At 44.6% G+C, this 27,035-nt stretch overlaps 1 protein-coding gene across 5 annotated transcripts in view; it reads right to left on the bottom strand.

The window, feature by feature from the left end:
* Window positions 1-5,569: 5,569 nt before the first annotated feature.
* Window positions 5,570-27,035, bottom strand: part of XRRA1 (X-ray radiation resistance associated 1) — a 94,290-nt gene continuing 72,824 nt past the window's right edge. For all 5 annotated transcript variants that reach the window (XM_075847236.1, XM_075847237.1, XM_075847238.1 and 2 more), the window contains exons 7-18: window positions 25,142-25,275; window positions 23,801-23,905; window positions 21,616-21,845; window positions 19,353-19,402; window positions 18,278-18,394; window positions 16,383-16,476; window positions 11,743-11,861; window positions 11,086-11,340; window positions 10,466-10,646; window positions 7,098-7,213; window positions 6,072-6,177; window positions 5,570-5,991 (exon numbers count right to left, since the gene is read on the bottom strand). In XM_075847236.1, coding sequence (XP_075703351.1) covers window positions 5,777-5,991; window positions 6,072-6,177; window positions 7,098-7,213; window positions 10,466-10,646; window positions 11,086-11,340; window positions 11,743-11,861; window positions 16,383-16,476; window positions 18,278-18,394; window positions 19,353-19,402; window positions 21,616-21,845; window positions 23,801-23,905; window positions 25,142-25,275 — 1,722 coding nt within the window. In that variant the 3' untranslated portion in view covers window positions 5,570-5,776. The remainder of the gene's footprint in view (window positions 5,992-6,071; window positions 6,178-7,097; window positions 7,214-10,465; window positions 10,647-11,085; window positions 11,341-11,742; window positions 11,862-16,382; window positions 16,477-18,277; window positions 18,395-19,352; window positions 19,403-21,615; window positions 21,846-23,800; window positions 23,906-25,141; window positions 25,276-27,035) is intronic.

Raw genomic sequence — 27,035 nt, 5'->3', positions numbered from 1 at the left:
GGTTTCGGCCTTTCTTCCAGGAATGGGAGAGAGGAGGGCAAGTGAAAGACCTGCGTACACCTCACGGACATCTCCCGGCTTATGCCACCCTGGCGCTGAAGATTGTTCGCCGGTGGGGTCTGGAGGTGTGGGAGATCAGGACCATGTCGAGAAAATTTCTTGACAGGAGGGTCCTGATGACCCACTTCCAGAAGCCCCTGGCGCTCAAAGACTGCCCAAGTAGTGACCTCGGGGTGGGATTAAAACTTTTAAATTCAGCGAGGATTCCCCAGAAGTTTTGGGATCTGGCTTGGCGTTGCTTCCATGGGAGACTGTATGTGAGGGACAATCTAAAGTGCAGAAGCTCTGATGATCGGGATTGCCCCCGGGAGGAGTGTGGCGGAGTGCTGGAAAGCATGGAGCATTTCCTGCTTCATTGCCCTTTCAATACAGAGGTATACAAAAGGGTGGGAGCCTCCATTGGTTGGCCAGGCCTAACCAGCCTCTCCTATGCTGGGTGGGCCTATGGAGTGTTCGGAGACCTCGGTGGTAGGGACCATTGCACCTTGTTTCTAGTCAGTATAGTGGTCAGGCACTTTATGTGGAATGCACGATGTCTAGTTTCTACCCAGAAGAAAATCCTCCTAGTGGATGAGGTTGTTAGCAATATCATGGGTGACCTGGTGAAGGTGCATTCTTTGGAGGTTGGCAGATTGGGAGCATCCAAAGCCTCTCGTCTTTGGAGGGGCTTTTCCTTTAGGGTGCCTTTAATGTGTCTGCCTTCATGAGGGAGGGGGGGGTCGTCACCGGTGCTCAACTGGAGGTGGGGGTCTGCGTTCCGCTGAGGCACCAAAAAAAAAAATATAGCGATAGGGCTCGGAATAAGGGAAAGGTGAGGGTCAGCATAGGGTCAGCTTTCAATAGGGTCAAGAAAGGGCTAGTAATAGGGTAAGGAGATAGGGCAAGCGATAGGGAGGGTGCAGCGGTGGACGTGGTACCTTGGCCTCTGGGGGGGTGCTGGGGGGGGGCTTTCCCTTCTCTCTATCTGGTGATGGGCTAGGTAAGCACTGGAAGATTTTTGTTTTGTTTAGGATTGAAATGGCAGGAAAAAGGTTTACAAGCGACCGAACTTGGTGCTTTCGGGTACGGTGTATTTTGTATATGGTTTGGTATTTGGACAAGTTGGTGACGTGTATTGTATTATATTGTAGAAATGTTGTTAGAATAGGGATAGACTTAAGGGGGTTAATAGATAGGTTGGGAGGGGGTCGGGGGGGGGGGGGGGTTTGCCTGACCCAGCCCCGGACTATGCGGACATGGGAGGACATGGGGCGGGGGGCTGGGCTGGGGTGTTGGGTGTGGTGGTTGGGGCCAGCATCTGGACTATGCGGACGTGAGAGGACATGAGGCGAGATGCTGGCTGGGGTGGTAGAGTTTAGGTAAGAAGGGTAAGGTTAGGGAAAGTCAGGATGTGTATAGTGTGTTTAAAGAAAAAAAGAAAAAAATTGGATTAGTATTATTAGATTTTGGATTTTTTTGGTTATTATTATTATTATTTTATTATTATTATGTTGTTTCTTTAGGCCCTTGGGTGACGCGGGTCGGGGTATTTTCTGTTGGTACTTTTGATTACGTTTATATGATGTTTGTATATATTCTAGTTATTGTTTAGTTTCGGATGAAGTGTAGATGTAAGTATATAAGAGTGGGGTGTATGTGGCCGGGTCTGGTATAGTTTTCTCTTCTCATATACAGAGATGTATATAAGAAAATTTGTTTATAAGAATTGGGTTGTGACTTTTTGGTTATATGGAATTAGTTATGTATTTGTTTTTCAGTTTATGTTTTGTAAATTTATATAAAATAAAGAGATACAGGATGTAACTCAGGATCAGTACAGGATAAGTAATGTATGTACACAGTGACTCCACCAGCAGAATAGTGAGTGCAACTCTGGAGTATAAAACAGGATGTAACTCAGGATCAGTACAGGATAAGTAATGTAATGTACACAGTGACTCCACCAGCAGAATAGTGAGTGCAGCTCTGGAGTATAATACAGGATGTAACTCAGGATCAGTACAGGATAAGTAATGTAATGTATGTACACAGTGACTCCACCAGCAGAATAGTGAGTGCAGCTCTGGAGTATAATACAGGATATAACTCAGGATCAGTACAGGATAAGTAATGTAATGTATGTACACAGTGACTCCACCAGCAGAATAGTGAGTGCAGCTCTGGAGTATAATACAGGATGTAACTCCGGATCAGTACAGGATAAGTAATGTATGTACACAGTGACGCCACCAGCAGAATAGTGAGTGCAGCTCTGGAGTATAATACAGGATGTAACTCAGTATCAGTATAGGATAAGTAATGTAATGTATGTACACAGCGACTCCCCCAGCAGAATAGTGAGTGCAGCTCTGGAGTATAATACAGGATATAATTTAGGATCAGTACAGGATAAGTAATGTAATGTATGTACACAGTGACTCCACCAGCAGAATAGTGAGTGCAGCTCTGGAGTATAATACAGGATATAACTCAGGATCAGTACAGGATAAGTAATGTAATGTATGTACACAGTGACTCCACCAGCAGAATAGTGAGTGCAGCTCTGGAGTATAATACAGGATGTAACTCCGGATCAGTACAGGATAAGTAATGTATGTACACAGTGACTCCACCAGCAGAATAGTGAGTGCAGCTCTGGAGTATAATACAGGATGTAACTCTGGATCAGTACAGGATAAGTAATGTAATGTATATACACAGTGACTCCACCAGCAGAATAGAGAGTGCAGCTATGGAGTATAATACAGGATGTAACTCAGGATCAGTACAGGATAAGTAATGTAATGTATGTACACAGTGACTCCACCAGCAGAATAGTGAGTGCAGCTCTGGAGTATAATACAGGATATAACTCAGGATCAGTACAGGATAAGTAATGTAATATATGTACACAGTGACTCCACCAGCTGAATAGTGAGTGCAGCTCTGGAGTATAATACAGGATGTAACTCAGGATCAGTACAGGATAAGTAATGTAATGTATGTACACAGTGATTCCACCAGCAGAATAGTGAGTGCAGCTCTGGAGTATAATACAGGATGTAACTCAGGATCAGTACAGGATAAGTAATGTATGTACACAGTGACTCCACCAGCAGAATAGTGACTACAGCTCTGGAGTATAATACAGGATGTAACTCCGGATCAGTACAGGATAAGTAATGTATGTACACAGTGACTCCACCAGCAGAATAGTGAGTGCAGCTCTGGAGTATAATACAGGATATAACTCAGGATCAGTACAGGATAAGTAATGTAATGTATGTACACAGTGACTCCACTAGCAGAATAGTGAGTGCAGCTCTGGAGTATAATACAGGATGTAACTCAGGATCAGTACAGGATAAGTAATGTAATGTATGTACACAGTGACCCCACCAGCAGAATAGTGAGTGCAGCTCTGGAGTATAATACAGGATGTAACTCTGGATCAGTACAGGATAAGTAATGTAATGTATTTACACAGTGACTCCACCAGCAGAATAGTGAGTGCAGCTCTGGAGTATAATACAGGATATAACTCAGGATCAGTACAGGATCAGTAATGTATGTACACAGTGACTCCACCAGCAGAATAGTGAGTGCAGCTCTGGAGTATAATACAGGATGTAACTCAGGATCAGTACAGGATAAGTAATGTAATGTATGTACACAGTGACTCCACCAGCAGAATAGTGAGTGCAGCTCTGGAGTATAATACAGGATGTAACTCAGTATCAGTATAGGATAAGTAATGTAATGTATGTACACAGCGACTCCCCCAGCAGAATAGTGAGTGCAGCTCTGGAGTATAATACAGGATATAATTTAGGATCAGTACAGGATAAGTAATGTAATGTATGTACACAGTGACTCCACCAGCAGAATAGTGAGTGCAGCTCTGGAGTATAATACAGGATATAACTCAGGATCAGTACAGGATAAGTAATGTAATGTATGTACACAGTGACTCCACCAGCAGAATAGTGAGTGCAGCTCTGGAGTATAATACAGGATGTAACTCCGGATCAGTACAGGATAAGTAATGTATGTACACAGTGACTCCACCAGCAGAATAGTGAGTGCAGCTCTGGAGTATAATACAGGATGTAACTCTGGATCAGTACAGGATAAGTAATGTAATGTATATACACAGTGACTCCACCAGCAGAATAGAGAGTGCAGCTATGGAGTATAATACAGGATGTAACTCAGGATCAGTACAGGATAAGTAATGTAATATATGTACACAGTGACTCCACCAGCAGAATAGTGAGTGCAGCTCTGGAGTATAATACAGGATGTAACTCAGGATCAGTACAGGATAAGTAATGTATGTACACAGTGACTCCACCAGCAGAATAGTGAGTGCAGCTCTGGAGTATAATAGGATGAAACTCAGGATCAGTACAGGATAAGTAATGTATGTACACAGTGACTCCACCAGCAGAATAGTGAGTGCAGCTCTGGAGTATAATACAGGATGTAACTCCGGATCAGTACAGGATAAGTAATGTATGTACACAGTGACTCCACCAGCAGAATAGTGAGTGCAGCTCTGGAGTATAATACAGGATGTAACTCTGGATCAGTACAGGATAAGTAATGTAATGTATATACACAGTGACTCCACCAGCAGAATAGAGAGTGCAGCTATGGAGTATAATACAGGATGTAACTCAGGATCAGTACAGGATAAGTAATGTAATGTATGTACACAGTGACTCCACCAGCAGAATAGTGAGTGCAGCTCTGGAGTATAATACAGGATGTAACTCAGTATCAGTATAGGATAAGTAATGTAATGTATGTACACAGCGACTCCCCCAGCAGAATAGTGAGTGCAGCTCTGGAGTATAATACAGGATATAATTTAGGATCAGTACAGGATAAGTAATGTAATGTATGTACACAGTGACTCCACCAGCAGAATAGTGAGTGCAGCTCTGGAGTATAATACAGGATATAACTCAGGATCAGTACAGGATAAGTAATGTAATATATGTACACAGTGACTCCACCAGCAGAATAGTGAGTGCAGCTCTGGAGTATAATACAGGATGTAACTCAGGATCAGTACAGGATAAGTAATGTATGTACACAGTGACTCCACCAGCAGAATAGTGAGTGCAGCTCTGGAGTATAATAGGATGTAACTCAGGATCAGTACAGGATAAGTAATGTATGTACACAGTGACTCCACCAGCAGAATAGTGAGTGCAGCTCTGGAGTATAATACAGGATGTAACTCAGGATCAGTATAGGATAAGTAATGTAATGTATGTACACAGCGACTCCCCCAGCAGAATAGTGAGTGCAGCTCTGGAGTATAATACAGGATATAATTTAGGATCAGTACAGGATAAGTAATGTAATGTATGTACACAGTGACTCCACCAGCAGAATAGTGAGTGCAGCTCTGGAGTATAATACAGGATGTAACTCCGGATCAGTACAGGATAAGTAATGTATGTACACAGTGACTCCACCAGCAGAATAATGAGTGCAGCTCTGGAGTATAATACAGGATATAACTCAGGATCAGTACAGGATAAGTAATGTAATGTATGTACACAGGGACTCTGAAGTTTATGTTGATGAATTCTATATATAATATAGGGATCATAGATGGACACACATTTTAGGTAATAATTCAGAATTTCTTTGCTTTTTCCTAATTATACGTATTTTTGGATGTTGGATTATTCACGTCTCTAGGTCCGGTTCTCCTTAGGTTTTAGCTCTTCCCATATGTCGCCCTCCTGTGCACGTCGCCCACTTTACTCTGAGCTTGGAGCAGTTCCCTGGCGGTCTCTCGGAGGCCGGCCTCAACCTCAGACGCCCGTTTCACCGCCTCCTCGTGAAACAATTTATATTTTTTCTGCAATTCCTTCAGCAGCAGTTTTGCTTCTTTGTGTTCTTTTCTTGACCTTCCCTCCTGTAAGGCGGAGTCTGCACAGAAGAGAAGCCGATCACCGATTGGACCAACGTTTTGCTACATCAGCCCCATCTATTATAAGATCATAACGTACCCAGAGGGACCTCCACCAGGTGGCGCCGCTCCTTCATGCTGTTCAGCACTTCAACCACTACGTCCTTCTTACTCTTCCGAGGTGGCGAGAAAAGTTCCTTCCCCAACTGAAATGATTGCAGAACAAAGTCTCGTAATTTAGACTGAAATTTGATGTCTTTTTATTAAACCCTACATCTCCCTCAATGCATTGCAGCAAAGCACACAGGCAAATAGCCCATCAGGGGGCAGCAGTGAGACGTGAGGTCATGCAACCTGAGGGTTAAAGGGATTGTCCGGGAATAAGAATAAAAAGGATAAAAAAAAACATGCACCACGGACCGTATTTATGGACATCCTTCCGTGTATGCGGATGATTTACGGATGACTATAAATGACTACGGATCCGTATTTACGGATGGATGAAATCTTCGGTCGTGTGCACGGGACCTAAGAGATCCTGCAGCTGCATCCCCCTCCTCTCCCCTCCTCCCTGTATTGCACTAGATGGATATTTTAGGTGACTGAGGAGGTTTGGGAACATTTACAGAGACCCTGGAAGGTGAGGAAGTTGTCGCCGTCTCCTAATAATATAAATCCCAATTTTCATCTATTCGCTAATGATTTATCGATTACCGAAATCCAACCGCAGGGTATTAGACTCCGGTAAAGGAAATATTTGTATCCATTCTCCTCCCATCATGCAGCCCTGTCCTCCCGAGCTGCTTCCACAAGATCAGTACACTCAGATCCTGAAATACTCTGTGCTGCAGGGGTCCACCACTTCCATTTCACTTGAATGGCGCAATGTTGCAGGTCCCTGTACAGCGAGTGGTCGGGATCGCCGCTGTGCAGGACAAAACAAGACTGGGTAAAAAAGTGATGGGAATGACCCGGTAAAGATGCTGCCGCAAAACTGAAATCCCCGGCGCCCCCTGCTGGTTCAATGTCTGCGCTCAGCCTGTTCTGGTGATTTACATTCTGGGCAATGCCCCCCCTGGTCAGATCAGTGCTCCGATGTCTGTGCTCCCCTTTATATAAGTCTTACCGTTCTCTCTCGGGGGACGTGCAGCTTCTGGACGCCGCGCACGCTGGGTTTGCAGTCCCCGTAGACGAGGAGATGTCTCAGGGCGTATTCCAGGGCCCGCACGTTGTTCTGTATACCTGTAATATAGGGACGTCACCCTATAGAGGTGATCCAAAGAACTCACCATTTATCTTACCACTTAACCCGTTCATGGGGGGCGTTTTGGCCCTCGATCCCCAGAGCAAAATGTCACCTTTTGGGAAGCTGCGTTCTAAGGCCGTGTTCATATGGTGCAGTTTTTCGCCCAAACTCTCCGCTGCGGAAAACTGCAGCACTTAGCCGGCCGGCCTACTGGGATGAGCCTGTGATTGGCTACAGCGGTCACATGACATGAAACGTCATCCCAGGAGGCCGCGCTGGAGGGAGGAACAAAGACTTCTGAGTTGCGTTTTTTTGCGGCGGAATCGCTGCGAATTTGATGCGAGATTCACCTCCACATTGAATTCAATGGGGAAAACCCGCAACAAATAAACAGCGTTTACGAAAATATAATTGACACGCTGTGGAATAGAACTCTGCACCGCGGGTCCATTTCTGAGCGTTTTTTCCGCTCCGTATTTGCGCAGCGTGGGGAGGAGATTTGTTTTATCATTTTTTCATTAGTGATTCTTTTTTATTATAGGCGCACGATTCCTCAGGTAATCGCTATTCCAGACCGCTGTAAAAAACGGACGCCCTGAAACCTTGTTATTACCACTGTGAAAAAGCGTAACGGCGGTGACACTAACGGGTTAAAATGAAGCTCCACATTGGAGGAAGTTCACTGGACACATTAGAGAAGTGCTTAAATAACAACTCCATAACATCAGAATATTCCCAGGAAGAAATCGATGGCAATTAGAGAGGAGAATAAATGAGCCGCATCTCCCTCATGTAAGACAAAGGAGGACAAAATATTTTAGCATCAGGTCATTATTAGGTCCAATAATTTGTCATATAATTTTATATTGGAGATCAGTTTCCTAATACAGTGCTCCAAATCCCCTGCATAGATTTAGTTACATGATAAAATTATGTCTTTCTGCAGTCACCACTAGAGGGAGCTCCTGACATACAGATATATACAGCTCCCATAGAGTTGCATTATAAGATTCTGCTGCCCGGAGTCACCACTAGGGGGAGCTCACTACATACAGATATATACAGCTCCCATATAGTTACGTTATAAGATTCTTCTGCCCGGAGTCACCACTAGAGGCAGCTCCTGACATACAGATATATACAGCTCCCATAGAGTTACATTATAAGATTCTGCTGCCTGGAGTCACCACTAGAGGCAGCTCCTGACATACAGATATATACAGCTTCCATAGAGTAACATTATAAGATTCTGCTGCCCGGAGTCACCACTAGGGGGAGCTCACTACATACAGATATATACAGCTCCCATAGAGTTACATGATAACATTCTACTGGCTGCAGCCACCACTAGAGGGAACTCGATATATACAGCTCCCATGGAGTTACATTATAAGATTCTGCTGCCCAGAGGCACCACTAGAGGGAGCTGACTACATACAGATATATACAGCTCCCATAGATTTACATTATAAGATTCTGCTGCCTGGAGTCACCACGAGGGGGAGCTCACTACATACAGATATATACAGCTCCCATAGAGTTACATTATAAGATTCTGCTGCCTGCAGCCACCACTAGGGGGAGCTCACTACGTACAGATATATACAGCTACCATAGAGTTACATGATAAAATTCTGCTGCCTCCAGTCACCACTAGGGGGAGCGCACTACATACAGATATATACAGCTCCTATAGAGTTACATTATAAAAGATTCTGATGCCGGGAGTCACCACTGGGGGGAGCTTACTACATACAGATATATATAGCTCCCATAGATTTACATTATAAGATTCTGCTGTCTGCAGTCACCACTAGGGCGAGATCACTACATACAGATATATACAGCTCCCATGTAGTTACATTATAAGATTCTGCTGCCCGGATTCACCACTAGAGGGAGCTCACTACATACAGATATATACAGCTCCCATAGAGTTACATTATAAGATTCTGCTGTCTGCAGTCACCACTAGGGGGAGTGCACTACATACAGATATACACAGCTCCCATAGATTTACATTATAAGATTCTGCTGTCTGCCGTCACCACTAGGGGGAGCGCACTACATACAGATATATACAGCTCCCATGGAGTTACATTATAAGATTCTGCTGCCCGAAGTCACTACTAGAGGGAGCTCACTACATACAGATATATACAGCTACCATAGAGTTACATGATAACATTCTGCTGCCTGCAGTCACCACTAGGGAAGCTCACTACATACAGATATATACAGCTCCCATAGATTTACATGATAACATTCTGCTGCCTGCAGTCACCACTAGGGGGAGCTCACTACATACAGATATACACAGCTCCCATAGATTTACATGATAACATTCTGCTGCCTGCAGTCACCACTAGGGGGAGCTCACTGCATACAGATATATACAGCTCCCATAGATTTACATGATAACATTCTGCTGCCTGCATTCACCACTAGGGCAAGCTCACTACATACAGATATCATGGGAGCTATATATAGAACATTCCGCTACCTGCAGTCACCACTTGGGGGAACTCACTGAACACGGTGTTATTATTGAGTTTAACGTATAACAGTATGCAGTAATCTCCTAAACTCCCCCTAGTGGTGGCTGCAGGGAGAAATAATTTTATCAAGTTACATGTCTATGCAGGGGATTTGGAGCTCTATGTCAGAAAAATTAATCTCAGACCGCTATAAAGATATAAAAAGAAGTTAAAGGGGTTTTCAAGGCTTATGATATTAATCTTCTATTCTTAGGATAGGCCATCAATATCAGATTGATGGCATCAGATCCCGACACTCTCACCGATCAGCTGACTGAAGTAGCTGCATCACTCATACCCTTCATTGTTTTCTCAGCACAGCGCCGTACATTCAGTTGTGGCTGTGCCTAGTATTGCAGCTCAGTCCCATTCACTTGAGCAAAGACCTGCAGTACCAGGCAAAGCCACTACAAAATGTACGGCGCTGTGCCTGGTAAACAATGAAGGGGACATGACGCAAAGACAACCACCACGGCCAAGAGTCTGCTCCCCACCGATCAGATACTGATGGCCTATCCTAAAGATAGGTCATCAATATCAAAGTCCTGGGAAACCCTTTATTCAGCAGAGACTATTTACCTATATAGGGGGGGAACAAGGGTGGACAGTCCCTATAAGTCTCCATTGTCTTATATGCAGGAAACACGGCTCTACAATAGAGAGGGAGCTCTGTACTGGCTCTGTATCTCGCACCCGACGTCCGTCACTCACCCACTGGTTCTAGGAACGCAGGATCGGTCGTCACATGATACAGCTCCTCGTAGCCTCTGAACTTCTCTGGGATCTCCTCAGATTCTGTCTTCTTATTTGCGGCTGTGTCTCGCTCCTCGGGGGCGGTCCTTGGGCTGGAGATGTGGAGAGGCTCTTCAGGAGAATCTGGTATATTATACACCTAAGAATAAAAGAGAAAGAGCCGTGACACCCGCTCACATCATATAATGGTATGCCCCTTCAGGGGTCACTTACTTAATGGGGTTCTAATGTAATGTAGGCCGCTCCATCCTATTGACGTCTTCACTGCGCGTATCTAGTGCTGGTGATACTGTGTCAATCACACTGCAGCCCCGCCCACATTCAGCTGCTCACATAGTAAACACTGGGGACTGCAGAGCAGTAACATAGGTAATAAATACTCTTCATATAGGTTATGATCCTTGGGTCGCCTTCTTCTCTCAAGTTCTTAATTATTCCATTCAGATATATACATCGCTGGAAAAAGCCGGGTGACAACCAGTGACCCCCACTAACAAGCTCCTCCCGCGGTATAGGAAGTTCTAGATCTGTGCTCCACCCTGAGGCATGATGGGATGGACATTCAGAACAGTACAGACCTGAGTCATGAATACGGACTCCACGGCCGGGTCACTGAAGCTCATTTCCTCTTCCGACGACCCAGTGAACTTCTGGCTCCGCTCCAGGGGTGTGTCCACGTCTCCTTCTGAAGAGCTTCTGATTGGTGGTAGTGGGCTTGATGACATCACAGATTCCATGACATCACTCTCGGGATGGTGCAGTCTCAAGAAGGGGGATAACAGAGACTCCAACATCAAAGGTTGTTTAGGGATTTTGGGAACGTGTGTTCTGACCTTAGAGAAACCAATCAAAGAAAATATAAGGACTGGAACGTGGAAGAGAAAAGGAGAGAATTCTTATACCACAGTCATGAATGCGCAACTGCCCCTCCCCCGCGGTTCAATGGACATCACACGACTTTCATTGCGCACATTTATATTTACTGGATTGCTGTGTGGAGGGAGGGCAGCAGGGGATTTGGAGCTCTGTATCAGGAAAATGAAGTTCTGGCCCCTATTCAGAATTTTGGACTAATTTAGATTAAATGAAATATATATATATATACATCCACGTATACAAACAGACTTGTGTACATATTTTTTGCCACATTTTCCCCTATTTTGTGTACATTGTATATGAGGAGTAGGTCATACATCCCGTGTCTTACAGTCCGCTCGCTCCGCGCCCCCGCTCACCTTCCTCTTCTCTTTTCTAGGAATGATTAGATGAGGTTTGTGAAGTCCAGGAGACTTTTTACAAATCACTTTGATCCCGAGTCTCTGCTGGAGGAAACTTCCCAGTAATGGCGGATCACCTGTGCGGAAAAAAGGGTGAAGCTCCTACTCCATGACCGTACTTACCAGTCACATGGTCTGTGCGTCCAGTCATTATAAAGCATATATAGGTGGCTGCAAAGTCACATGATCTGTACGTCTAGTTACTATAGATTATATATAAGTGGCTGTAAAGTCACATGATCGTATGTCTGGTCACTATAGATTATATATAAGCCGATGTAGAGTCACATGATCGTATGTCTGGTCACTATAGATTATATATAATTGGCTGTAGAGTCACATGATCGTATGTCTGGTCACTATAGATTATATATAATTGGCTGTAGAGTCACATGATCTGTACGTCTAGTTACTATAGATTATATATAAGTGGCTGTAAAGTCACATGATCGTATGTCTGGTCACTATAGATTATATATAAGCCGATGTAGAGTCACATGATCGTATGTCTGGTCACTATAGATTATATATAATTGGCTGTAGAGTCACATGATCGTATGTCTGGTCACTATAGATTATATATAATTGGCTGTAGAGTCACATGATCTGTACGTCTAGTTACTATAGATTATATATAAGTGGCTGTAAAGTCACATGATCGTATGTCTGGTCACTATAGATTATATATAAGCCGATGTAGAGTCACATGATCGTATGTCTGGTCACTATAGATTATATATAATTGGCTGTAGAGTCACATGATCGTATGTCTGGTCACTATAGATTATATATAATTGGCTGTAGAGTCACATGATCGTATGTCTGGTCACTATAGATTATATATAATTGGCTGTAGTCACATGATTGGTATGTCTGGTCACTATAGATTATATATAAGCCGATGTAGAGTCACATGATCGTATGTCTGGTCACTATAGATTATATATAATTGGCTGTAGAGTCACATGATCGTATGTCTGGTCACTATAGATTATATATAATTGGCTGTAGAGTCACATGATCTGTACGTCTAGTTACTATAGATTATATATAAGTGGCTGTAAAGTCACATGATCGTATGTCTGGTCACTATAGATTATATATAAGCCGATGTAGAGTCACATGATCGTATGTCTGGTCACTATAGATTATATATAATTGGCTGTAGAGTCACATGATCGTATTTCTGGTCACTATAGATTATATATAATTGGCTGTAGAGTCACATGATCGTATGTCTGGTCACTATAGATTATATATAATTGGCTGTAGAGTCACATGATTGTATGTCTGGTCACTATAGATTATATATAAGCCGATGTAGAGTCACATGATCGTATGTCTGGTCACTATAGTTTATATATAATTGGCTGTAGAGTCACATGATCGTATGTCTGGTCACTATAGATTATATATAATTGGCTGTAGAGTCACATGATCGTATGTCTGGTCACTATAGATTATATATAAGCCGATGTAGAGTCACATGATCGTATGTCTGGTCACTATAGATTATATATAATTGGCTGTAGAGTCACATGATCGTATGTCTGGTCACTATAGATTATATATAATTGGCTGTAGAGTCACATGATCGTATGTCTGGTCACTATAGATTATATATAAGCCGATGTAGAGTCACATGATCGTATGTCTGGTCACTATAGATTATATATAATTGGCTGTAGTCACATGATCGTATGTCTGGTCACTATAGCTTATATATAAGCGGCTGTAGAGTCACATGATCATATGTCTGGTCACTATAGATTATATAATTGGCTGTAGAGTCACATGATCGTATGTCTGGTCACTATAGATTATATATAATTGGCTGTAGAGTCACATAATCGTATGTCTGGTCACTATAGATTATATATAAGCGGCTGTAGAGTCACATGATCGTATGTCTGGTCACTATAGATTATATATAAGCCGATGTAGAGTCACATGATCGTATGTCTGGTCACTATAGATTATATATAATTGGCTGTAGTCACATGATCGTATGTCTGGTCACTATAGCTTATATATAAGCGGCTGTAGAGTCACATGATCATATGTCTGGTCACTATAGATTATATAATTGGCTGTAGAGTCACATGATCGTGTCTGGTCACTATAGATTATATATAATTGGCTGTAGAGTCACATGATCGTATATCTGGTCACTATAGATTATATATAAGCCGATGTAGAGTCACATGATCATATGTCTGGTCACTATAGATTATATATAATTGGCTGTAGAGTCACATAATCGTATGTCTGGTCACTATAGATTATATATAAGCGGCTGTAGAGTCACATGATCGTATGTCTGGTCACTATAGATTATATATAAGCCGATGTAGAGTCACATGATCGTATATCTGGTCACTATAGATTATATATAAGCCGATGTAGAGTCACATGATCGTATGTCTGGTCACTATAGATTATATATAATTGGCTGTAGAGTCACATAATCGTATGTCTGGTCACTATAGATTATATATAATTGGCTGTAGAGTCACATGATCGTATGTCTGGTCACTATAGATTATATATAATTGGCTGTAGAGTCACATGATCGTATGTCTGGTCACTATAGATTATATAAGCGGCTGTAGAGTCACATGATCATATGTCTGGTCACTATAGATTATATATAAGCCGATGTAGAGTCACATGATCATATGTCTGGTCACTATAGATTATATATAATTGGCTGTAGAGTCACATGATCGTATGTCTGGTCACTATAGATTATATATAAGCAGCTGTAGAGTCACATGATCGTATGGCTGGTCACTATAGATTATATATAAGCAGCTGTAGAGTCACATCGTCTGTATGTCTGGTCACTATAGATTATATATAAGTGGCTGCAAAGTTACATGATCTGTACATGTGGTCACTATAGATTATATATAAGCAGATGTAGAGTCACATGATCATATGTCTGGTCACTATACAGCCAATTATTTATAATCTATAGTGACCAGACATATGATCATGTGACTCTACATCTGCTTATATATAATCTATAGTGACCACATGTACAGATCATGTAACTTTGCAGCCACTTATATATAATCTATAGTGACCAGCCATACGATCATGTGACTCTACAGCTGCTTATATATAATCTATAGTGACCAGACATACGATCATGTGACTCTACAGCCAATTATATATAATCTATAGTGACCAGACATATGATCATGTGACTCTATATCGGCTTATATATAATCTATAGTGACCAGACATACGATCATGTGACTCTACAGCCGCTTATATATAATCTATAGTGACCAGACATACGATCATGTGACTCTACAGCCAATTATATATAATCTAGAGTCACATGATCGTATGTCTGGTCACTATAGATTATATATAAGCGGCTGTAGAGTCACATGATCGTATGTCTGGTCACTATAGATTATATATAAGCCGATGTAGAGTCACATGATCATATGTCTGGTCACTATAGATTATATATAATTGGCTGTAGAGTCACATGATCGTATGTCTGGTCACTATAGATTATATATAAGCGGCTGTAGAGTCACATGATCGTATGTCTGGTCACTATAGATGATATATATCTGGCTGTAGAGTCACATGATCGTATGTCTGGTCACTATAGATTATATATAAGTGGCTGAAGAGTCACATCATCTGTATGTCTGGTCACTATAGATTATATATAAGCAGCTGTAGAGTCACATGATCTGTATGTCTGGTCACTATGGATGATATATAAGTGGCTGTAGAGTCACATGATCGTATGTCTGGTCACTATAGATTATATATAAGCAGCTGTAGAGTCACATGATCTGTATGTCTGATCACTATAGATTATATATAAGCGGCTGTAGAGTCACATGATCGTATGTCTGGTCACTATAGATGATATATAAGTGGCTGTAGAGTCACATGATCGTATGTCTGGTCACTATAGATTATATATAAGTGGCTGTAGATTCACATGATCGTATGTCTGGTCACTATAGATTATAAATAAGCGGCTGTAGAGTCACATGATCGTATGTCTGGTCACTATAGATTATATATAAACAGCTGTAGATTCACATGATCGTATGTCTGGTCACTATAGATTATATATAAGTGGCTGTAGATTCACATGATCGTATGTCTGGTCACTATAGATTATAAATAAGCGGCTGTAGAGTCACATGATCGTATGTCTGGTCACTATAGATTATATATAAACAGCTGTAGATTCACATGATCGTATGTCTGGTCACTATAGATTATATATAAGCAGCTGTAGAGTCACATCGTCTGTATGTCTGGTCACTATAGATTATATATAAGTGGCTGTAGATTCACATGATCGTATGTCTGGTCACTATAGATTATATATAAGTGGCTGTAGAGTCACATGATCGTATGTCTGGTCACTATAGATTATATATAAGTGGATGTAGAGTCCCATAATCGTATGTCTGGTCACTATAGATTATATATAAGCAGCTGTAGAGTCACATCTGCTGTATGTCTGGTCACTATAGATTATATATAAGTGGCTGTAGAGTCACAAGGTCGATACTGGTCACTAGAGATATTAGTATACCGTACATCATTACCTTTCCTGAGAGTTGTCAGGGGGTTCCCATTAATTATAAGCTCCTCTAGTGAGGGGAACAGCGCCACGGGCAGCACGTCCTCTTCATGAGATATCTGTAATATGATGACATAATACAGAGAGACGTTATCTACAACCTCCAGATAATCCTTCACTTATAGCAGCAACATATTCTCCAGCGCTTTACCCTCAGTCCTCTATATAACATGTATATTGTATACTATTGCAAGAACCGGGGACCCGGAGCCACGAGAGTCAGCACCACAAATATTATATATATTCCTGCTGGCGGCCAATACTAATTACAGCGGGGAACTAAACAGTGTGGGCATGTAAATCCTGCCCCCCATTTCATAGATAAAGCCTGTGAGCCCTGCTTCCCCCGCCCACTCATAGATAAAGCCTGAGTCCTGCTTCCCCCGCCCACTCATAGATAAAGCCTGAGTCCTGCTTCCCCCGCCCACTCATAGATAAAGCCTGTGAGTCCTGCTTCCCCCGCCCACTCATAGATAAAGCCTGTGAGTCCTGCTTCCCCCGCCTACTCATAAATAAAGCCTGTGAACCCTGCTTCCCCCGCCCACTCATAGATAAAGCCTGTGAGCCCTGCTTCCCCCGCCCACTCATAGATAAAGCCTGTGAGCCCTGCTTCCACCCCACTCATAGATAAAGCCTGTGAGCCCTGCTTCCACCCCACTCATAGATAAAGCCTGTGAGCCCTGCTTCCCCCGCCCACTCATAGATAAAGCCTGTGAGCCCTGCTTCCACCCCACTCATAGATAAAGCCTGTGAGTCCTGCTTCCACCCCACTCATAGGTCAAGCCTGTGAGTCCTGCTTCCACCCCACTCATAGATAAAGCCTTTGAGTCCTGCTTCCCCCGCCGACTCATAGATAAAGCCTGTGAGCCCTGCTTCCACCCCACTCATAGATAAAGCCTGTGAGTCCTGCTTCCACCCCACTCATAGGTCAAGCCTGTGAGTCCTGCTTCCACCCCACTCATAGATAAAGCCTGTGAGCCCTGCTTCCCCCGCCCACTCATAGATAAAGCCTGTGAGCCCTGCTACCCCCGCCCACTTAGATAAAACCTGTGTGTCCTGCTTCCCCCGCCCACTCATAGATAAAGCCTGTGAGCCCTGCTACCCCCGCCCACTCATAGATAAAGCCTGTGAGTCCTGCTTCCCCCGCCCACTCATAGATAAAGCCTGTGAGTCCTGCTTCCCCCGCCCACTCATAGATAAAGCCTGTGAGCCCTGCTACCCCCGCCCACTCATAGATAAAGCCTGTGAGTCCTGCTTCCCCCGCCCACTCATAGATAAAGCCTGTGAGTCCTGCTTCCCCCGCCCACTCATAGATAAAGCCTGTGAGCCCTGCTACCCCCGCCCACTCATAAAGCCTGTGAGCCCTGCTTCCCCCGCCCACTCATAGATAAAGCCTGTGAGCCCTGCTTCCCCCACCCACTCATAGATAAAGCCTGTGAGCCCTGCTTCCCCCGCCCACTCATAGATAAAGCCTGTGAGTCCTGCTTCCTCCGCCCACTCATAGATAAAGCCTGTGAGTCCTGCTTCCCCAGCCCACTCATAGATAAAGCCTGTGAGTCCTGCTTCCACCCCACTCATAGATAAAGCCTGTGAGTCCTGCTTCCACCCCACTCATAGATAAAGCCTGTGAGTCCTGCTTCCCCCGCCCACTCATAGTTAAAGCCTGTGAGCCCTGCTTCCCCCGCCCACTCATAGATAAAGCCTGTGAGCCCTGCTTCCACCCTACTTATATGGCAATCAGTTTGACATCCATTTCCTCGCCCGTCTTTCGGAGAAGGCTGTGAACAGGGACTAATGGCCTCATGACAGGAGGGGCCCCCATACTGCTTCTATTCACCCCCAGTTACCGGAGACACGTACCTTGTTGTCCGCCAGGCTAAGGGTCCTCAGGCTCGGCAGAGGAGGTGACGCTGACTCTGTGGGTGACAGCGGGGTGCCCGGCAGGGATGACGGGTGAGTGGTGATATCCAGAGGTTTCTGCCACAATATAAGAGAACGCTGTTATACCCGCTGACTGCCCGAGATGCCCGATAACTGTCCCATGTGATCATGAATGCTACAAGATGTGATAGGAGGATGGCACTCAGGGTACTAGTAGCGATCTGACCCTCCCCCTCCAATCACGGGCCTTCAACCTGTTAGCAGGGCACTACAACTCTCAGCAGTCACTGTCTGCCTTATAGCCCTATGTATATAAATCTTTCCAAAGGTATAATAAAAAACTCTGCAACTTTCCAATGGACTTTGTGTTTCAATTCTGCACCATTTTCAAGATCTCTGCTTGCTGTCAGTGATGGGAGTATTCAAATTACCCTCTAGAGGCTTAAAAACTTGTCGTGACCTAATGCTTTTCCCAGCTGAAAGTTTGTTACAACTGTAGCAAACCCTCAGCTGTGACAGGACAGGTTTTCAGCTTTTGGATATACACTAAAATATTTCCAGTTACTGGCAGCAAGTAGAGATCTTAAAAATGGTGAGAAATTGATACACAAAGTCTATTAACTTTAAAATTAATCATTGTATAATGAATGTACCTGGAACTGGAAAACCCCTCTATTGTCTAGACTGTAACAAACGCTCAGCTGTGAGAAGTATTGGGTCAGGAGGAGTGTAAACAAGTGTGTTTTCATTCACTGACTGCAAGCAGAGCTGTCATAGAAATTGTGAGGAAATGAAACGCAAAGTATGTTGAAAAGTTGCAGTTATTTTTATTTTAAAGGGACAGTCCATGATTAGAAAAACATGGCTGACCCCGACCAAAAACAGCTCCACATCTGTCCACAGGTTGTGTTTGGTATTGCAGCTCAGCTCCATTGCAGTGAACGGATTTTGGATGAAAGGAGCCATGTTCTTCTGATCATTGACAACCCCTCAAGATTTAGTTACACAAGGAAAACCCCTTTAAATGATGGGAGACGGGCAGCATTGTACTTACCAGTGTGCGGTGAGATGTCAGCGGATTGCGGGGGGAGGGAAAGACCACCTCTGCGAACAAAAACCATATAGAACAGAAGTACATTTCATCATCTGGTCATTATTACCCCTATTACACACCCCCAACCCCCCCCCCCCCATACCCCATAATGACTCTACTGGGCAGTAAAGAGGGTATCGGGCAGTACAGAGGGTAACGGGCAGTACAGAGGGTATTGGGCAGTACAGAGGGTGACGGGCAGTACAGAGGGTATCGGGCAGTACAGAGGGTGACGGGCAGTACAGAGGGTATTGGGCAGTACAGAGGGTGACGGGCAGTACAGAGGGTATCGGGCAGTACAGAGGGTGACGGGCAGTACAGAGGGTATTGGGCAGTACAGAGGGTGACGGGCAGTACAGAGGGTATCGGGCAGTACAGAGGGTATCGGGCAGTACAGAGGGTGACGGGCAGTACAGAGGGTATCGGGTAGTACAGAGGGTATCGGGCAGTACAGAGGGTGACGGGCAGTACAGAGGGTGACGGGCAGTACAGAGGGTGACGGGCAGTACAGAGGGTGACGGGCAGTACAGAGGGTGACGGGCAGTACAGAGGGTATCGGGCAGTACAGAGGGTATCGGGCAGTACAGAGGGTGACGGGCAGTACAGAGGGTATCGGGCAGTACAGAGGGTATCGGGCAGTACAGAGGGTATCGGGCAGTACAGAGGGTGACGGGCAGTACAGAGGGTGACGGGCAGTACAGAGGGTGACGGGCAGTACAGAGGGTATCGGGCAGTACAGAGGGTATCGGGCAGTACAGAGGGTAACGGGCAGTACAGAGGGTAACGGGCAGTACAGAGGGTAACGGGCAGTACAGAGGGTATCGGGCAGTACAGAGGGTATCGGGCAGTACAGAGGGTATCGGGCAGTACAGAGGGTAACGGGCAGTACAGAGGGTGACGGGCAGTACAGAGGGTATCGGGCAGTACAGAGGGTAACGGACAGTACAGAGGGTATCGGGCAGTACAGAGGGTATCGGGCAGTACAGAGGGTATCGGGCAATACAGAGGGTAACGGGCAGTACAGAGGGTAACGGGCAGTACAGAGGGTATCGGGCAGTACAGAGGGTATCGGGCAGTACAGAGGGTATCGGGCAGTACAGAGGGTATCGGGCAGTACAGAGGGTAACGGGCAGTACAGAGGGTAACGGGCAGTACAGAGGGTATCGGGCAGTACAGAGGGTATCGGGCAGTATAGAGGGTAACGGGCAGTACAGAGGGTATCGGGCAGTACCCGCATTAGTTACGATGGCCGCCTGTCTGCCAGGGGAGGCCACCACACTCCATGTTCTCCAGCAGATTCCAGGTCTTCCCCTTCTATAGAGCGACCTACGAGCCCTTTCAGGTGGAGACGGTCGCCACTCTCCTGGGTTTTGATTTCTCAGAGCAGCGTACAGGGCAGATCAACCCAAATGTGTTAGGAAAGTGGCGTGACGTGTGCTAGACAAATGGCGCAGGTACCGTGAATATTTATGACGGACGCGCACCATCTGTAATCTTTTTCTACATCACGTATGACAGAACTGATAAAAGATGCATCACAGGAGCGCGGCTAAACAACACGCCATGGTCGCGCCAAAGTTAATATGGACTTGCTCCATTTTGTTTAGCAAATTACCGGAGAACCTGTAGGATGAGGGGGCATGAGGTGGAGAAGCGTGTCTGGTATGTCGTGAGTTGTATACAGCGTGCACAATCTTGATAAATTTGGCGCAATTTACACCAAAAAACACAAATTGCCCTCTATTTATAAAATTTGGTTCTTGAAATACTATTGATACACGTGCATCATTGTCATGGGACAGGGACTCTCATACATGACTGGCTGATCAGAGCTCTCCCGATATACTGCCCCTAGAGTATTCGGAGGTGCTGTGCAGCGTGCCTGGCATCCAACTCAAGAGGACATGTGAGGGCAGCCCTGCCTGACAGAAGTCATCAGAAGATGGGATAGCACGTGGCCCCTTCTACATCAGGAAACCTGCGTCACGATATATACAGATAACCCGCTTCCCCAGCTCCACCCGGCATAGACGGATGTGGTGCCCATTGTAAGACATAATGGTAATAATGCTCCGTGGTACAGAGGCCTATGAGACTTTTCTTTTACTGGACCCTAATACTGTATTTGTATGAGGATGTTGACCATGTCCTTGTGTGTCTAGTATGCGGGTGGAGTTGCCCTTTAAATGTCACCTGGCATCAGTTCTACTTCCCAGTCACTCACCTGTCCTGTCGGGATCCTTTGTGCTGCGCAGAACCATATAATCTACTCTGTCTTCAGCCGTCTTATTTCGCTCCACTTCATCCTCTGTCATCTCAGCCTCTAGAGTTATGTGACCTCCATCCTCCACATCTCCTCCTGGTTCTGTCTTCCTTATGGAGGGGCCGCTCACTGCCCCCGACAGGTATGGAACTGCACAGATGGCGTTTTTGTCCAGATTTAACAGCAGTAACCTGATGAGAGCAAATGACCCGGGTTATAATTATATTATATTAATGGCAGCGACAAAAATACTCAAATTACTGTGTATGATCACTTACATAGCCTGAGTATTATACTCCAGAGCTGCACTCACTATTCTGCTGGTGGAGTCACTGTGTACATACATTACATTACTTATCCTGTACTGATCCTGAGTTATATCCTGTATTATACTCCAGAGCTGCACTCACTATTCTGCTGGTGGAGTCACTGTGTACATACATTACATTACTTATCCTGTTCTGATCCTGAGTTACATCACGTATTATACTCCAGAGCTGCACTCACTATTCTACTGGTGGAGTCACTGTGTACATACATTACATTACTTATCCTGTACTGATCCTGAGTTACATCCTGTATTATACTCCAGAGCTGCACTCACTATTCTGCTGGTGGAGTCACTGTGTACATACATTACATTACTTATCCTGTACTGATCCTGAGTTACATCCTGTATTATACTCCAGAGCTGCACTCACTATTCTGCTGGTGGAGTCACTGTGTACATACATTACATTACTTATCCTGTACTGATCCTGAGTTACATCCTGTATTATACTCCAGAGCTGCACTCACTATTCTGCTGGTGGAGTCACTGTGTACATACAGTACATTACTTATCCTGTACTGATCCTGAGTTACATCCTGTATTATACTCCAGAGCTGCACTCACTATTCTGCTGGTGGAGTCACTATGTACATACATTACATTACTTATCCTGTACTGATCCTGAGTTACATCCTGTATTATACTCCAGAGCTGCACTCACTATTCTGCTGGTGGAGTCACTGTGTACATACATTACATTACTTATCCTGTACTGATCCTGAGTTACATCCTGTATTATACTCCAGAGCTGCACTCACTATTCTGCTGGTGGAGTCACTGTGTACATACATTACATTACTTATCCTGTACTGATCCTGAGTTACATCCTGTATTATACTCCAGAGCTGCACTCACTATTCTGCTGGTGGAGTCACTATGTATATACATTACATTACTTATTCTGTACTGATCCTGAGTTACATCCTGTATTATACTCCAGAGCTGTACTCACTATTCTGCTGGTGGAGTCACTGTGTACATACATTATATTACTTATCCTGTACTGATACTGAGTTACATCCTGTATTATACTCCAGAGCTGCACTCACTATTCTGCTGGTGGAGTCACTGTGTACATACATTACATTACTTAACCTCTACTGATCCTGAGTTACATCCTGTATTATATGCCAGAGCTGCACTCACTATTCTGCTGGGGGAGTCACTGTGTACATACATTACTGATCCTGTACTGATCCTGAGTTACATCCTGTATTATACTCCAGAGCTGCACTCACTATTCTGCTGGTGGAGTCACTCTGTACATACATTACATTACTTATCCTGTACTGATCCTGAGTTATATCCTGTATTATACTTCAGAGCTGCACTCACTATTCTGCTGGTGGAGTCCCTATGTACATACATTACATTACTTATCCTGTACTGATCCTGAGTTACATGCTGTATTATACTCCAGAGCTGCGCTCACTATTCTGCTGGTGGAGTCACTGTGTACATACATTACATTACTTATCCTGTACTGATCCTGAGCTATATCCTGTATTATACTCCAGAGCTGCACTCACTATTCTGCTGGTGGAGTCACTATGTACATACATTACATTACTTATCATGTGCTGATCCTGATTCACATCCTGTATTATACTCCAGAGCTGCGCTCACTATTCTGTTGGTGGAGTCACTGTGTACATACACTACATTACTTATCCTGTACTGATAATCTGACACCTCGGTAGTCCAGTATATGGCAGATTACTGGAATGTTACTATATAATAAGAATATTGCTCTGACAGTTCCTCCTGGCTGTTATTCATTATACGGGGTGAGGTAATATATCAGCTCTCACTCACCGCTGCAGACCGGCCAGGCTCACAAAGACGGAAGGATCAGAAAGTAAATTATCATCCAACATTAATACTTCCAGACTCTGGAACATCCGGGATTCTGCGCCTTTCCTGCAAAATAATAATAAAACATTCAGTTATAGACGCCGACAGCAGCGCAGGACTGATATCAGCAGAGAGGAGGGGAGGGAGAGCTGAAAGCTACTCTCCAGGCTCCTCCCCCTCAATGAGGCCCCTCCTCTTTATTTAGGCCACTACTTGAGGTGCCTCCCCTTACTGAGGATCCTCCCCTCACTTAGACTCCTCCCCTGAGGCCCCTCCCCTCATAGAGGCTCCTCCCATCAGTCTATGTTGTGCAGTCTCACTGTTGGTTTCATTTGCTAGGCAACGGCTATAAGGCGATTTTGGCTGTACTATATGAAGGTCGGAAGGTCGCATCACGAACTCGCAATTAATGATTGTCAACGTAGTTACGCTACAACACGCGACTCATGCGACCCTGACATGACAGTCGTGAGAAATTGAAATCTGATGGATTTTTGGTCGCAGCTCGCCAATCGCGAGCGACTTTTTTAGCATAGCGTTCAATGTCAGTGACATGCGACTACGACTCATCTGTGAGTTCTTTTTGGTGTCGCTAATCCTAAAATGCTCGCGACTCGCAATCAAATCGAAACCGAAAACAGTCCTGCGACTGCAAATCACAGTCATAGGACACTCATTATTTGTCGCGTGGCTTAATGTCCTGCAACCAAAATCACTGTGTAGCCGTAGCCTAATATGCAGAAGCGAATATGAACAGATGGAGCTGCAGTGTAAAGCATGGGGTAAGGGCAGAGCAGCAGCCTAAGCCTCTGACTATTGCTGTGCCATAATGGAGCAGAGCTGCAGTGTAAACCATTTGGGACTCCGGAGCCTCTGATGAGACAGGAGTTGGATTTCAGACTACCTCAGACTCCAATTGACAATGCAGCTGAGCTGGAGTCATTGACAATTGCTGTGCCATAATGGAGCAGAGCTGCAGTGTAAAGCATTTGGGAGGGACAGAGCAGCAGCCGGAGCCTCTGATGAGACAGGAGTTCTATTTCAGACTACCTCAGGCTCCATAGACAATGCAGCTGATCTGGAGTCCCCTATCAGGAAGTGACACTTGGACATCCACTATAAGGCGTAATGTAACTGTGCCGTCCAGCAGACTCCTGGGCGGCTCATGACATCGCTGCTCGGGGTGATGTACGTGCGACTAGCGTCAGGAAGGGGTATATCTGATGAATGGTGGTATTTTGGGGGCTGTAGAGGGGGCCTAACCCCTGGTTTGGACATATAATGACAGGAGGGCAGACTTACCTGGGAGGAGTAGTCAGATCCGGCGGCAGATGTGTCAGCATGTTTCCTGCCAGGCAGAGTACTCTGAGGCGCGGGAGTACCCCCAGCTGTGTAATGTCCCCGGGGGAGAGACTGTTGTAGGAAAGGTCCAGGACCTGAGACACAATAATATACGTGTGTTATATGTACAGCGATGTCCGGCCATTATATGTATATTATCGTCCTCCTCACAAATACAACGTAACAGGTGGCGCACAAGGTATCGGTCAATCGTGGTATCCGGGGCACCGCCATGACCCTCAATATTCCGGAAAAATATTTCAGCCATCGTTTATCGCTTGTGTTTCAATAGCGGCTCTGGAACTACAAGTCTGAGCATGCCCTGCAGTCTGGAAGTATTACGTTGTATTAGACTTGTCTCGGGCTTGACTTTCTGGTGAGCATGTGCTTTTATGCAGCAGTCAATGTGAATAAGCAGAGCTGCAGTGTAAAGCATGGGCAAGAGACAGAGCAGCAGTTTGGGGGGCACTAGCTCTCTGGCACGATTATTTTGGGGGCACTATCTCTCTGGCACTATTATTTTGGGGGCACTATCTCTCTGGCACGATTATTTTGGGGGCACTATCACTCTGGCACTATTATTTTGGGGGCACTATCTCTCTGGCACTATTATTTGGGGGCACTATCTCCCTGGCACTATTATTTTGGGGGCACTATCTCTCTGGCACTATTATTTCGGGGGCACCATCTCTCTGGCACTATTATTTTGGGGGCACTATCTCTCTGGCACTATTATTTTGGGGGTATTATCTCTCTGGCATGATTATTTTGGGGGCACTATCTTCTGGCACTATTATTTGGGGGCACTATCTCTCTGGCACTATTATTTTGGGGGCACTATCTCTCTGGCACTATTATTTTGGGGGCACTATCTCACTGGCACTATTATTTGGGGGCACTATCTCTCTGGCACTATTATTTTGGGGGCACTATCTTCTGGCACTATTATTTGGGGGCACTATCTCTATGGCACTATTATTTTGGGGGCACTATCTCACTGGCACTATTATTTGGGGGCACTATCTCTCTGGCACTATTATTTTGGGGGCACTATCTCTCTAGCACTATTATTTTGGGGGCACTATCTTCTGGAACTATTATTTTGGGGGCACTATCTTCTGGCACTATTATTTTGGGGGCACTATCTCACTGGCACTATTATTTGGGGGCACTATCTCTCTAGCACTATTATTTTGGGGGCACTATCTTCTGGCACTATTATTTTGGGGGCACTATATTCTGGCACTATTATTTTGGGGGCACTATCTCTGGCACTATTATTTTGGGGGCACTATCTCTCTGGCACTATTATTTTGGGGGCACTATCTCTCTGGCACTATTATTTTGGGGGCACTATCTTCTGGCACTATTATTTTGGGGGCACTATCTCTCTGGCACTATTATTTTGGGGGCACTATCTCTCTGGCACGATTATTTTGGGGGCACTATCTCTCTGGCACGATTATTTTGGGGGCACTATCTCTCTGGCACGATTATTTTGGGGGCACTATCTTCTGGCACTATTATTTTGGGGGCACTATATTCTGGCACTATTATTTTGGGGGCACTATCTTCTGGCACTATTATTTTGGGGGCACTATATTCTGGCACTATTATTTTGGGGGCACTATCTCTGGCACTATTATTTTGGGGGCACTATCTCTCTGGCACTATTATTTTGGGGGCACTATCTCTCTGGCACTATTATTTTGGGGGCACTATCTTCTGGCATTATTATTTTGGGGGCACTATCTCTCTGGCACTATTATTTTGGGGGCACTATTATTTTGGGGGCACTATCTCTCTGGCACGATTATTTTGGGGGCACTATCTCTCTGGCACTATTATTTTGGGG

The sequence above is a fragment of the Rhinoderma darwinii genome (assembly GCF_050947455.1).
Source record: "Rhinoderma darwinii isolate aRhiDar2 chromosome 2 unlocalized genomic scaffold, aRhiDar2.hap1 SUPER_2_unloc_3, whole genome shotgun sequence".
NCBI classification, from domain to species: Eukaryota; Metazoa; Chordata; class Amphibia; order Anura; family Rhinodermatidae; genus Rhinoderma; species Rhinoderma darwinii.
Note: the sequence above shows the minus strand (reverse complement) of the source record. Positions and strands in the feature narration are given on the sequence as shown.